The sequence below is a fragment of the Sapajus apella genome, unplaced genomic scaffold (assembly GCF_009761245.1).
Source record: "Sapajus apella isolate SASKATOON/1434 unplaced genomic scaffold, GSC_monkey_1.0 scaffold32, whole genome shotgun sequence".
Taxonomy (NCBI): Eukaryota; Metazoa; Chordata; class Mammalia; order Primates; family Cebidae; genus Sapajus; species Sapajus apella.
The window spans coordinates 15,363,723-15,378,207 of record NW_022436972.1 but is presented as its reverse complement, the minus strand read 5'-3'; the positions used below and the strand labels follow the sequence as shown (position 1 = coordinate 15,378,207).

General features: G+C 36.7%; 1 protein-coding gene across 5 annotated transcripts in view; it reads left to right on the top strand.

Moving 5' to 3' along the window:
* Positions 1-14,485, top strand: part of RNASEH2B (ribonuclease H2 subunit B) — a 63,638-nt gene that overhangs the window by 36,641 nt on the left and 12,512 nt on the right. For 2 of the 5 annotated variants that reach the window (XM_032294578.1, XM_032294575.1), the window contains exons 7-11: positions 70-175; positions 5,109-5,190; positions 6,567-6,609; positions 11,242-11,322; positions 13,748-14,160. In XM_032294578.1, coding sequence (XP_032150469.1) covers positions 70-175; positions 5,109-5,190; positions 6,567-6,609; positions 11,242-11,322; positions 13,748-13,864 — 429 coding nt within the window. In that variant the 3' untranslated portion in view covers positions 13,865-14,160. The other 3 variants (XM_032294574.1, XM_032294576.1, XM_032294577.1) reach the window with 3 other exon arrangements.

Sequence of the window (14,485 nt, the reverse complement as noted above, 5' to 3'; positions counted from 1 at the left end):
ATCAGAGCTCTCAGATTTCTAAAGTTAAGTTGAAAATACCCTGTTTTCCCCCTCTTGGTTGCTTCGTAGGTTAATCAAACTGTGGCAGCATTAAAAGCCAACAGAGTAAATGTCAGTACCCGGGTACAGTCAACTGCATTTTTCTCTGGTGACCAAGCTTCCACTGACAAGGAAGGTAAGTAAAACATTTCATCAGAGTAAGTTGCTTACGTGTAAATGCCTATCTTAGGATTTAAAAATCTTAATATCACTGAAGGCTCATATTCCTGCCAATGCCTCATATACATTGTGGCAGGTGTGCATCTTATTTCAGAAGCAAAGAATATTTCTACCATAGGTTACTTCTGTCATTCATTGATATTTATTCAGCAAATACTTCTTTTACACTGATAGTAACCCTGGCTATCATTTATTGAGGGTGTATTGTGTGCCAGTCCCTTTGCTAAGTGGCCCCTATGCAAACATGATCTCATACGACCCTCCTACTAAATTTCATTATGAGCATCTTGAGGCCCTGTCCAAAGACTCACAACTAATAAGTGGCAAAGCTGAGCTACTTAAAGAACTTGTCTCTCAAGCCCACACTCGTAACCTTTTTGTGATACTGTTCCTGTGACACAGTTGTACTGTTCCAGTGGGCTGCATCTGTTTGGATTTTATTCTCAAGATGCATGTTTCGTGATACAGGGATGAATATATTTTGATTTTAAGTGAAAATTGATTTACTTTGCAATTTTTCTTTTAGGTCATTCTTTTATAAGCTTTTAAAGATATTTTTCTTTTCCGAGTCCTCTTTTTTTTTTTTGGAAAAAAGAAGGAAAGAGAGAAAGAAAGGAAAAATAGAATGAAAGGGAGAAAGAAAGAAGAAGAGAAAGAGGGAGAGAGAACAGGAGTCTTGCTTTGTTGCCCAGGCTAGAATGCAGTCTAAAAATGGATATTAAAAACCTCTTTTATGCCAATAATTGTGTCTAACAATGGATACAGGAAGGAATAAGGGAGGAAAATAACAAACAAGCAGCCAACCAATATTTCATTTAAACCTGTGAAATGCTATGCAATTACTGAGGAGTGATTTACTTCCAATTATGTAGTCACTTTTAGAGTAGGTGTGATGTGGTACTGAGAAGAATGTATGTTTTGTGGATTTGGGGTGGAGAGATCTGTAAATGTTTATTAAGTTTACGTGTTCCAGGTCTGAGTTCAAGTCCTGGATATCCTTGTTAATTTTCTGTCTCGTTGATCTGTCTAACATTGACAATGTGATGTTAAAGTCTCCCACTATTATTGTGTGGGAGTCTAAGTCTCTTTATAAGTCATTAAGAATTTGCTTTATGTATCTGGGTGCTCATGTATTGGGTGTGTATATATTTAGGATCGTTAGCTCTTCTTGTTGGATTGATCCTTTTACCATTATGTAATGTCCTTCTTTGCCTCTTTTGATCTTTGTTGCTTTAAAGTCTATTTTATCAGAGGCGAGAATTCCAACTTCTGCTTTTTATTTTTATTTATTTTGCTCTCCATTTGGTTGGTAAATCTTCCTTCATCCCTTTGTTTTGAGTCTTTGTGTATCCTTGCATGTGAGATGGGTCTGGATGCAACATACTGATGGGTTTTGGCTTTTTATCCAATTTGCCTGTCTGTGTCTTTTGATTGGGGCATTTAGTCAATTTAAATTTAGGATTAATATTAATATATGTGAGTTTAATACTGCCATTTAATGCTAGCTGGCTGTTTTGCCCATTAGTTGATGTAGATTCTTCATTATGTTGATGCTCTTTACCTTTTGGTATATTTTTGGAATGGCTGATACTGGTTGTTCCTTTCTATGTGTAGTGCTTCTTTCAGAAGCTCTTGTAAAGCAGGCTGGTGGTGATGAAATCTCTGAGTACTTGCTTGTTCACAAAAGATTTTATTTTTCCTTCGCTTATGAAGCTTAGTTTGGCTGGATATGAAATTCTGGGTTGAAAGTTCTTTTCTTTAAGGATGTTAAATATTGGCCCCCACTCTCTCCTGGCTTGTAGGGTTTCTGCTGAGAGATCTGCTGTGAGTCTGATAGGCTTCCCTTAATGGGTAACCTGACCTTTCTCTCTGGCTGCCCTTAGCATTTTCTCCTTCATTTCAACTCTGGTGAATCTGACGATTATGTGCCTTGGGGTTGCTCTTCTTGAGGAATATCTTTGTGGTGTTCTCTGTATTGCCTGGAGTTGAATGTTCTGCCTTGCTAGGTTGGGAAAGTTTTCCTGAATAATACCCTGAATAATATTTTCCAGCTTGGATTCATTCTCTTCGTCACATTCAGATACACCTATCAAATGTAGATTAGGTCTTTTCACATAGTCCCATATTTCTTGGAGACTTTGCTTATTCCTTTTTACCCTTTTTTCTCTAATCTTGTCTTCTCATTTTATTTCATTGAGTTGGTCTTGACCTCTGATATCCTTTCTTCTGCTTGGTCAATTCGACTGTTAAAACTTGTGCATACTTCACGAAGCTCTTGTATTGTGTTTTTCAGCTCCATTAATTCACTTATATTCCTCTCTAGATTGTCTATTCTCGTTAGCATTTCGTCAAACCTTTTTTCAAGGTTGTTAGTTTCTTTGCATTGGGTTAGAACATGTTCTTTTAGCTCCCAGAAGTTTCTTATTATCCACCTACTGAAGCCTGGTTCTGACAATTCATCACACTCATTCTCCATCAGGCCTTGTTCCCTTGCTGATGAGGAGCTGCGATCCCCTGAAGGAGGAGAGGCATTCTGATTTTGGGTGTTTTCAGCCTTTTTGCGCAGGTTTCTTCCCATCTTTATGGATTTATCCACCTGTCGTCTTTGTAATTGCTGTCTTTCAGATTGGGTCTCTGAGTGGATGTCCAGCTTGTTGGTGATAATGTTATTTCTGTTTCTTTGTTTTCCTTCGGTGGACGCCCCTCCCCCACAGAGCTGGACCTTCCCGGGTTCAGCTGTGCTTGCTGTGAAACTCTCAATGGTCAGCGTTTCCAATGGCTGTTTTTTTTGTGGGGGTGGGACCAGCCGAGCGTGATCACCTGGCTCCCTGCCTTGGAGCCCCCTTTTTTTTCTTTTCATAATGGAATGGTTGATTCTCTCCCAGGTGCCCCAGTCACCCACCAAAAAGGTGCCGGGATCTATGCAATTTCCCGTGCGGCGACCATGCAGGCTGAAACAGCAGCGCTGAGATTTGTGGCGCTTTTCTGCCTGGGAATCTCCCGGTCTGGCTCCCTGCTTCAGTCCCCTTTTCAATCAGCTGAATGGGCGACTCTGCCTTCCCGGAGCTCCAAACACCAACTAAAAGGGCACTCAGTCCTGCATAACCACCGCACCGGGACACCACAAAACAGCCATGCCGGCCAAAAGAGTCACCCTGGCGACCCATGGAGCTCCTCCGCTGGGAATCTCCTGGTCCATGGGCAACAAAAATTCATCTGGAAATCTGGCATCCACTCACTCCCTGCACCTTCACTGGGAGCTGCAATCCTGAGCTGCTGCTAGTCGGCCATCTTGGACCTCTCTTGAGTCCTCTTATTTTTATATGTATAGTTGAATAAGAACAGCTATATAATGCAGTTAACATTTTCACATGGTGAGACAGAAATTATTCTGACCTTAAACTCCAATTCATTGTTCCCTTGTTCAGGGTATGCAGCTCTGAAACATATGGCTTTAGTCATTAAATAAATAAAAACTAAAAATAGTGGCCTGTTTGTGTTGATAGTAATAATTCAGGCAATCTGATTTGCAGGAATCTACCTTGCATATATAGGTAGTTGGCGACTGCCATTCTGGGAGCGGTGGACAACACCTTTGCCATACTAAGTTACCAGCTGTCAGTGTCTTTAATTGGCTTTAACCATAGAAGATGAGGGATTGAGATAGATGATGAGTGGATAGATATGTGGGTAGATAGATGCATGCAGACTCTGAGCTTGGCTGTATTGCCATCTAGTGTCCCAGCCATAAAGTAGGCTTTACATATTTTACATTATTGGTTTGGTACCAGAAGAAGCAAATGAATTACATGTTGACTTTCTTAAAATAGTTTTCTTTGTCTAGTCATAATTCATTGAATGATGACTATCCCAGAACCATGAGCAATTTTAAGAAGAGTCAAATGATAACTTTCAGTTCTACTTTGACAATGAAAATCTCTTACTGAAGACTTTTTGACATCAGGTGGTCACCAGACGGCAGTCATTTTCTATGTAATACTGAGGCAAATTGTTACCTTGACTTGAAGACAGAGGAGAATGGAAAAAAAGGAAGCGAGTGAATATCCCAGCAGCAAACCTGCGGTCTGCTTTTGGTGGTTTATATCCCCACGTGGTTATCCCATCTTATGATTAAGTTTGATGATCTGCTTGTATTCTATGTAAAATGCTGAATTCAGGAACAGAGTTCTGAACAGATTTTGTTGTCTTCTTAGGTCACTGTGTTTCTAATTGCTGCCAGAGGTGCATTTTAGTACTGAGAATACAGATGCTGTAGAATTAGTTAAGTTTTTTTTTTTTTTTCCCAAGTGTTTTATTAGTTTAGGAGTGTGTGTGTGTGTGTGTATGTATATATATAGAGAGAGAGAGAACTACGTATATATAGTTCAGGGTTTTTATAAAGCAAATACCTATTAGTGGAGACATATGATATTATTTCTCTTAAATGAGTACACTCATTACTGTTGAATAATTAGATTTATTCTTTGTTAAAGCAGGCCTAAAAATGATTACTCTTTTAAAAAAGACATGACTATTTCATATTGTTACAGCTGAGTTTTAAACTTTATTTGTATTCATTGGTTTCAGCTAAGAAAGCACCCTGAATTTTTTGTTTTTACTGTGATTTAATGAGCATCTACTGTATTATACTTGTATTATCTTATATCTTTGGTATCATCCCATGTCATATCCAGCATTTCTTCCCACTAGTCTGACAAATAGATATTACTATCCCCATTTTACAAATGAGAAAACTCAGGCTAGAGCTTAAGCATTCCCTTTATCCAGAAAGGGTCAGAATTTGAACTCAGGTCAATTTGACTGTGAAACCACCGTCATTACTTTTTTTTTTTTTTTTTAACTTTCACTCCTTCTTCTATTTCTTACAGAGGATTACATTCGTTATGCCCATGGTCTGATATCTGATTACATCCCTAAAGAATTAAGTGATGACTTATCTAAATACTTAAAGTAAGTATTCATTATCTTCAGTCATAATGAAGTACCATTTTGCATCTTGGTTTCCCCAGCAGTGGGGTTTCCTTATGGCTTATCATATCACTGTTTCTGATGCAAGATTATTCTTGAGCTATGTCAAATACTTTGTGATTTGGAGGTGAATTTTAATGGATAATTGGAAGAACTGATTTGGTGGATACAGGTTGCTGGAACTAGTGAATGTCAGAGTTGGAATTATAGCTTAGTCTGATTTTAGAGGAAACACTATGTTAAAATTTTATCCTCAATTAACTAATTTGGTTATTTGTGATCATTTTAAGAGGAAGAAAGGAGGGATGGAAAGATTAGATGGAATATAATTTTTTTTAATTTACAAAATGTTTTTTATCTTTTTCACTATTATCACTAGATGTTCACTTAAGTGACTTTATTATGCCCAAAACTTGGAAGTCAAAGTAATATGCAACACAATCTGTGTCTTTGAGGGGCAGAGTAAGGGTTTTAAGAATGATTTAATGTATGTTCTTTTCTTTATACAGAGCTTATACATTTAGACTTTAAGTTGAAAAGAAAGTGTTTATTTTCTAGATTTTTGCAAAATTGTTACTTAATTTTGTTATTAAGATTTTATGTGTGTGATGATTTAATAGCTTTTCCTGATCCTTATAAATCCTTTTTATCCTCTGAGTCATGAAGATAAAATGACTTTTTAATAGATATAGTTGCTGGTTTTAGCAAATTCCAGAGGTCCTACTTTAAAAAACAATGATTGGAAACTGGTTTCTATATAGTTAAAGTGTGTTGAAAGCTTGCTTCAAATTGATAATCATATCCTTCTGCTTAATATTTCCCTGGATTTCTATGCTGCTGGTCTTGTTAGAGACCTCATGTCTTTGTACTCTGTTATTTGTATAGATTCCTTTCTTTCCACTAACATTTTAAAGTTTGGGTTAAAGAGTTTAGAAGAAAGGTATGCCAATTAAACTGCATTCTAAAAGTTGAAATTTATGTGACTTTTTGTGAACAATTAAAGTAATTTTCATCTTTAAATATATGCTAGCATCTTCATTTATGTAGAAAAAATACTCCAACACCCAAACACAAATTTGTAGAGGCTAAAGAAAAGCAACTCTGTTTCAACAGATGGGTTCTAATTTTATTTTTTTGTTCAGACAACTACTCCAAAGCAAGGGATTACATAGCAAAATAAAGACTCATTTATTGAGAAAACTTTCATTCTTTACATTGAAGTGATTGAATGGGAAGATATATGGGGGCAAAGCTGTAAGTTGCAAAGTAGGACTTACCAAGTCTTAAGTTAGCCCTGTCTTTCTGTTTGTTTGTCTGTGAAAAACCATGACCTTAATTCTTATTTTTAACTTCCTTAGGCTTCCAGAACCTTCAGCCTCATTGCCAAATCCTCCATCAAAGGTAAGAAGCTGTGACTAAGATATCTTTGGGGGACTTAGAAAAATATTAAACTTTTACCACATGAGTTTAGTTTGTTCTAGTATATTTTAAAGCGTACTAAATCCATCTTGCATGGAGTGATGCCATGTGGAATAAAGATTGTACTGGGCTCTCTATCACTACTTTTTATTTTCATAGATTCCATCTCAATGGTAAATAAAGTACCAGGAAAACCCAAGAAGAGTTGGTTTTAGCAAGGTACCCCTGTAAAAATATTAAAGGCGTATAGTTTTAAATTAAATATTTAAAATTAATATTTAATATTTTAAATATTTTATTAAATATTAAATATTTTATTTTATAAAATATTTAATGTTTTAATATTTAATATTTTAAATTAAATGAAATTAAATATTCCTGAATTAGTTAGATCACAATTAAATTTAGTAATCACTAAGCATACTCTACATATAACTAAAACTCATTTTGCCAAATCTAATTGTCACTGGCACAAAGATGAACAGAGAATGATTTCCATAACACAAAGAATCCTTTGAGCAAGGATGATTACTTTTTTTCTGAATTTGAAATGATTGAAGAATTTATGTGTAAGCCTTCTCTGTTAGTGGAAATCTTTTCCTCATTCATTCTCAGGCTGCTACCCACAGCTCCTCTGTAGCTGGTGTGTTTATCTCCTAGATCCAGAGAATAGAGAAGCTAATCATAAACTACACCTGACTGCCAACCGCAGCATTCCTTCAGCCCAGACCAGATCTCAGATGAGTAAACACTGCTCCAAGACAGAGAAATAAACATGCACACCAGCTTGTCAGTGAGGTCATTTCTTAGCCAGCAAAGTAACGGATGCCTTGAGAATGTAAAATGGACATATTGCGGATGTTAAAAACTTTCCTTTTCCTTTGCATTCATTCCTTGGCCCTCAAGGTGGCCAACATGCTCAGAATTTTTATATCGCTCCCTGTGGTGGTGCCAAAAACACTGATTACTTTAATTTTCAGAAAAGGACAGAAAATTGGAAGTACAGCAGTGTTAGTTTGGAGCCATGTTCAGCAGGTTGTCAAAGAAAGTGCATTTTTTACTCTCTTGGAGAATAGCACTGAACAGAAAAGTCAGTTGCTGTGAGATCTCAGAAGGACTGTTCTAGACCAGACCCATGCTTCTTTCATTCCAGTAGTTAATCTCTGACAGTAGCTCTAGAGGACCTAGAGAGGCATAGTTGTCTTTCTGAAACTAAGAGGGTAGGTTCTCTGAGAGTGTTTCTTATTTTCCTTCATCCAAAAATTAATCAGATTTCCCCCCGCAAATATCTGTCTTCCTTAGTAACTTAGAGATCATTCATGAGTTGATCTAAACCTATTCTTGAAAGCGTTAGCCATGGGTACATTTTGGAGTAATGTGTTTCATAAGTTTATTCTTCTCTGCTCCTGATTTCTGTTTTCTTATCTTAATTTTCAGAATTTAAGTTGTTTGTGACTTCATCATTTATGATTTAGATCAGGGATCAGCAAACCTTTTCTTCTAAAGCCAGATAATAAATATTTTAGGTTCCATGAAGCAGATGGACTCTGTTGCAGCTACTCAACTCTGCTGTTGTATTGTGAAAACAGCCACAGATAATACATAAACGAACAAGCATGGCTGTGTTCCAGTAAAACTTCATTTACAAAAGCAGGCAGCCAGCTGGATTTGGCCCCTGGGCCATCATTTGCCAAGCCCTGATTTTGATTTTGGCATCTTGCTCTTTCTAAACTCCAGCCTTGTCTCCTATAGTATTTCAGTTGCTTTTCGAGGTCTTCTACTTTGCATCTTTCTGAGGTTCTCGTGTACACATTACAAATTATACTGGATGATGTACCATCATTTAAACAAGTGTAGCACATATCTTCTGCTAGCTTTCCTGTCTGTATCCAGGATTTGATTGATTTTTACAGTAATATAGTTGATTGTTTCCAGGAAATATATTCCAGTAGCCATTAAGTATCTTTGTATCTATGTTGTAATCGATAGTGTGGAGCCTGTCATCCTTAATATGTTTTGTATTATTTTCCTTTACTATCATATGTCTGCCTTTGTTGAAGCTCAGCTTCCAGCCCTCACCCGCTCCAGTCTTTTCAATTTGTCACTGTCAGCCAGCAGAGTTGAATGCAAACAGTGGGTTTGGAGATGTTCCCGAGTTCCTTCTTGCAAATCATTTGTAAGACCTTTACTTAATATTTTCTGCGGTGCTCTCCAGTTTGTTCTCTTTCCAGAACTGTGTTCGTTTAGTCATAACCTTTGTTACTGTCTTTCTGAGCCACTCTTCTGCTGAAACAATTTCCCAAATCCATGGCGATTTGGTCTTTCAAATAACAAAAAATTTTAGCAAATGCCGCAATCGTCTTTTTTCCCAATATATTCAACAGTACACTGGGAATAACATAAAAACTAGTTATATGCAGAGGCTACCACAATCATTTTATTTTTTTAAACACTTGTAACTGGTTATCTTGTTTGGTTGTGAGCTATTAAAACACCTGAACAAGTCATTTCTCCTATTAAACATTTTATGTCCATACAAAAGTACCTTTCATCTTAAGTTCTTGTCATGAATACTTTTTGTTTGAATTATCAGTGAGAAGTGAACCTCACCAGTTGGTGGCACATACTTGTAGTCTTAGCTACTGAGGAGGCTGAGGCAGAAGGTCTCTTAAGCCCAGGAGTTCACGGCTGTAGTATATGATGGTTGCAACTATGAATAGCCACTGCACTCCAGCCTGGGCAACACAGTGAAACCCTGTCTCTAAAGAAAAAAAGGGAATAATGTGTAAGTATTTATAATGACATCTTCACTGCTTTAATGTTGCAGAAAATAAAGTTATCAGATGAACCTATGTTAGGAACATTTTGCCACAGAGAAGAAACACAGCATCCTCATAACTTCAAGCTTTTTGTGTTTTGAAAATGCTTTGGCCTTCAGTTTTATTAGCTGTGAGTTCCATTCTCTTAGCTGAAGATACCTTTCTAGTAAAAAATATATATCACCTAAACACCCTTTGCTGTCTTAATTTCAATAGAAACATGTATTTTTTTCTTTTCCTTTTTGGAGATAGAGTCTCGCTGTGTCAACTAGGCTGGAGTACAGTAGCTCAATCTCAGCTCACAGCAGCCTCTGCTTCTCAGATTCAAGCAATTCTCATGCCTTAGTCTCCTAAGTAGCTGGGACTATAGGTACATGCCACCATGCGCAGCTAATTTTTGTATTTTTGTTAGAGATGGGGTTTCTCCATTGTTGGCCAGGCAGGTCTCGAACTCCTGATCTCAAGTGATCTCCCCTCCTTGGCCTTCCAAAGTGCTGGGATTACAGTTGTGAGTCACTGCACCAAGCCGAAACATATGTTCTTAACAAAGTTGCAAGTATACATTCACTTGGTGCTGATAGCTGGTTTATTTGTGATGGACTAGTCTTTTCCTTTTGATGATTCATTTGCGAGAGGTTGCTGTGTGGCTAAGAGAAGGTTTTCCTACAGCATATGGTATATTCCCAGGATGAGCCTCTGTTTTTTACAGTAAACAATTTCAAGATATGGTATCCTCTTGGGTTATAGGATAAAACACCATGGGCTTTGGAATCTTTTAGCACCAGCTCTACCAGTGCTTTGTTTAGCAAAAGCAGGGGCGTGAAGAATGAAGTTAGGAACAAATCCATTTCCTAGGATAGATCCATGTTGGGCCTGGTCAACCTGGTGTCTCCACAAACAGCCTGAATATTATAAAAACCTGGGTTGTGATCACCATGCAGTCAGTTCTCATGTTCAACAGCAAGACTTGCTTGCCCTGCTATTGTACCTTTCACATAATAAGCGTGGCGTGATTTCTTCTATATTGTGATCATTAAGGCCAAAGTCTAGTCCTTGACAAGATTCTCACATTCACTGGTGTAAAATGTTCATGTGAAAGAAGAAAATGTTAAATAAAGATCTGAGGTAGTTGCATTGTGCCTAATGGAAAGAACACTATCAAAATAGAAATCTTGGCCCAAGTCCTCTACATGGTGACCTTAAGCTATTCATTTAGCCTCTCTGTGCTTCCCTCTCTTGCTGGCTGCTTGCTTGTGCAAGTTTGTTCTTGCATGGATAAAGTAAGATAATTGAATTGAAAGGAGGGAAAGACATGAAGCTGTACAAAGATGGGGATAATAGCATAACGTTTTCCCTTCGTTCATTAAGTGGACAATAAACTGACCCAGGAGGTAAATGAAATAGGGGTTCTGGCTGGACACCTAGCCCCCTTCGAGACTATTCTCATTTTGACTTCTGTGTCTTGCATTCACCTTGTGATTAGCAATTCCCTCATGCCTACCATACCTGGCACCTACAAAGCCTGTGTTTGCTAGACCAGCTAAGGGGCCATGTACTTACCCAATCATATCCACCCTCACCAAGGCTACTTCTTAGAAGTGATGTCTGGGTGTGGCTTGATTCCCTTGAAGATTGGCAAAATATAAAGGAGCCTGTAAAAAGTAAGCCCTTTGCTGGGTCTGCTGTTCCATTTGCCTCTGTGGAGGTCTAAATTATACGTGTTCGGTTTTTTTTAATGGATCAATGTTAGTGTCAAGGTAACATTTGACACCACTTCACTGCTCTAATGTTGCAGAAAATAAAGTTATCAGATGAGCCTGTAGAAGCAAAAGAAGATTACACTAAGTTTAATACTAAAGATTTGAAGACTGAAAAGGTATGTGGGTTCAGGTGTAGCGACGAATCGTTCGTACCCAGCAGATTATATGCATGAATACATGTGGAACAGTTGCACATTCATTGTGATGACAGTTTTGACCAGGAAGAACTATTAACTTGCATTTCTGTGACTTAATAATTAATCCAGAATTGTGTATGACAGTGAAAGTGTTAAGCAACTAAGACTTTTTATGGGTCAAAGAAAAACAATATACTGCTTATCGAGAGTGTGCCTAAATTTTTCTATGTATTCGTAGAGGGTTAGGGTGGGAAAGGAGGTAGGAACCTCTACAGGTAATTTTTTGTCAACCCTGCTGCCCAGAAGCAGAAATTATGATGATTATAAAAATTATTAATAATTTCACCATTCAGCATTCATGATGGCAAATGGCATTTTGGTAGCATTCCTTACTGAGTTTTATACTTGCATTATAAATACATATGTGGTCTTTGACTTTGGCATTATAATACTCAGTTCTGTCCTGTTTATTTAGCATTAAATTGTGAAAATATTCACATATCATTAAATATTCTTTGAAAAATTATTCATGGTTTTATGATATTCAGTCATGGGTGTCAGTTTCACCAGATGGAACATAATTTAATCATTTCCCTATATTTGGACATATAGGTTACTTCTGATTTTTCTATTTTTTGTTTTTATTAAAGTAATAGACATTCTTATTTATAGTCTTCATCTCCCATCATTTCATTAGACACAATTTTGAACTAAGAGTAAGAGCTTTGAGAACATGAACTCTTTTATAATTGAAATCATAAAGTGCTTTTCAAAAATGTAGAAATTTGTGCTCCCAAACATGATCTCCAGTGAGTTTTTATCTTGCATTTTTGATGGCATTGAGTATTATTTTTATTCTTGAACATTTTTGCCTGTCAATTAGGCTAGAAAGGTTGTTTTTCCAAATGCCTATGGCCCATTTGCGTTTTTGCAAATTGTTGGTTCCTGTCCCGTGACTGTTTTGATGTTCAAATAGTAATGTTTCACAGCTCCAGTGGCGCAATCGGTTAGCACACGGTACTTATAAGACAGTGCACCTGTGAGATAGTAATGTTTCTCTATTGCTTTGTATGAGTTCATTCTAAATTAAGGCTGTTAACACTTTTCATGAAATACAGGTTTTAACCTTTTCATTTGATTTTTTAACAGTGTTAAATTTTTCTGAGGATTAAGTACAGAAATTGTTTTTCTTTATGATTTTTCCATTGTTTTTATGCTTAGAAAGGCCTTGTCCATCTCAAGATAAGTTAACTTTCACTTTGATTTTGACAATACTGATTCCCCTCAGAGTTTAATGTTTTTTAGAACTGTTATTCTTGAATCAATATGTAATTTATTTGAGCATATGATATTAAGGATAGTTCGATTTAAGGTCTGCCCAAATAGCTAGTTATCTCGATGCTGTGTCAGCAGGGATACTGTGAGTTTCTCTGAGAGAAATCTTTGTGCCCTGCCCTTCTATGGGAGTAACACTTATGTATCCACTTGGGCACAACAGAGGTTTGGACCAGGATGTCTTAAATGCGTGAGATAAGTCTGAAACAGACTGTCACTTTGCACCATTGAGTCAAAAAGAAGCCTACTAAATTATAAGTGACAGAATGTGAAAAGCAAAATTGTGGGAATCATATACTGTGCCTCTAAAAAATACTTTGGCAATGACTTTGTCTTACAGTTCCCAGGGAGACAGGTGATTTTTTGTTTTTTGATTCTCATCATTTATGCTTCTTCAGAACAAGTTGTGATACAACTGCATCAAAGTTAAATCAGCTACTGTTTACCTTCTCGAATTGCTCTTTATAGGACATAGAAGAAAAAAAATTCAGTGACCAGAGAGAGAGAAATGTAAAGGGCAGAGTTATTTGGAGTCAGCTTTTTGGGAAGTATTTCTTTGTTCGAGAAAAAATTAGGCAGTTATCCTGCTGGTCTGGGATGCTTTGCAACACAGGTCATCTTTTGAATATCATGGGGTTGTCCTTGGTTTCCCATGGAGCAAATGAATAAAATCAGATGGTAAATTGGTGTGAATTATTCATCATGTGGTAATACAAGGCTGTAATTCGTACCTCTGACAATTGCAGCCTGTGTCAGTTCCATTGTTTGTGCTGCTGCACTTAATGCACCCTCCAGAATTATCCACCCCCTCCCCAATGTAAACCATTGGTTGGAACATTCTGCTGCTTAGAAGGCGGCAGTTTTGTCTTCTGCCTCTTTTAACACATTCTGTCTCTTAGGTCTGAATTCTGAATAGAAATCAGAACTTTTCACCTTCTTATGAAGCATGTTAGTGGGGGATGCTTACCTTCTTTAATGAACCTTGAGACATGCAGTCTTCTTTGATTTCCATGTGTGATTAATAAATGTTACATTCATAACAATTTTTCTCTCTTATTTTCATTAACAGAAAAATAGCAAAATGACTGCAGCTCAGAAGGCTTTGGCTAAAGTTGACAAGAGTGGAATGAAAAGTATTGATACCTTTTTTGGTGTAAAGAATAAAAAAAAAATTGGAAAGGCTTGAAACTTTGAAAATAAAATCTAGCCAAAATATTGGCATGTTACATATTTCAGTTTTTTCCTTCCTGACCCTTAATTACTACCTTTGATGGGGGGAAGGAAGAGGCCAATTTTTTATTCTCTTAAACATTTCTTTGCATTTGGTTTTTGTGTTCCTGAATGAGATATGGGAAAGTAATTGTGTAACTTCATGGCTATGGCCTTTTGGAGTCTCATCTGACGTAATGAAAAGTAATCATGTGAAGAGAATTAACATCTAGCATCATGATTTCCTCAATAAACTGACCTGTGACAACCTTAGAGTGTCTGTTTTTTAATGCAACTTTGCACCCAGTAGATGTAATAATAATATTTTCAATATACTGAGAGAAACTGGATTACAAAACTGTCAAGTAAATTATTACTTTTAAAAAGGTTTAGTTTTTGGTAATTTTTTTTTCAGTGGCGTTTTTCTGTCTTTATGAGTACATGTTGTTTGTAGAGAATAGAGAAAATAATAAAATAAGAATTTCAGTTTCCCATTTCTTTATTACCTGGAGTTAATATATTTTGTTATAATAATAATTTTTACAAAGGAATTATAGTAACTTTATAACCATTTTTTTCAACTGTTATTTTAGACTCA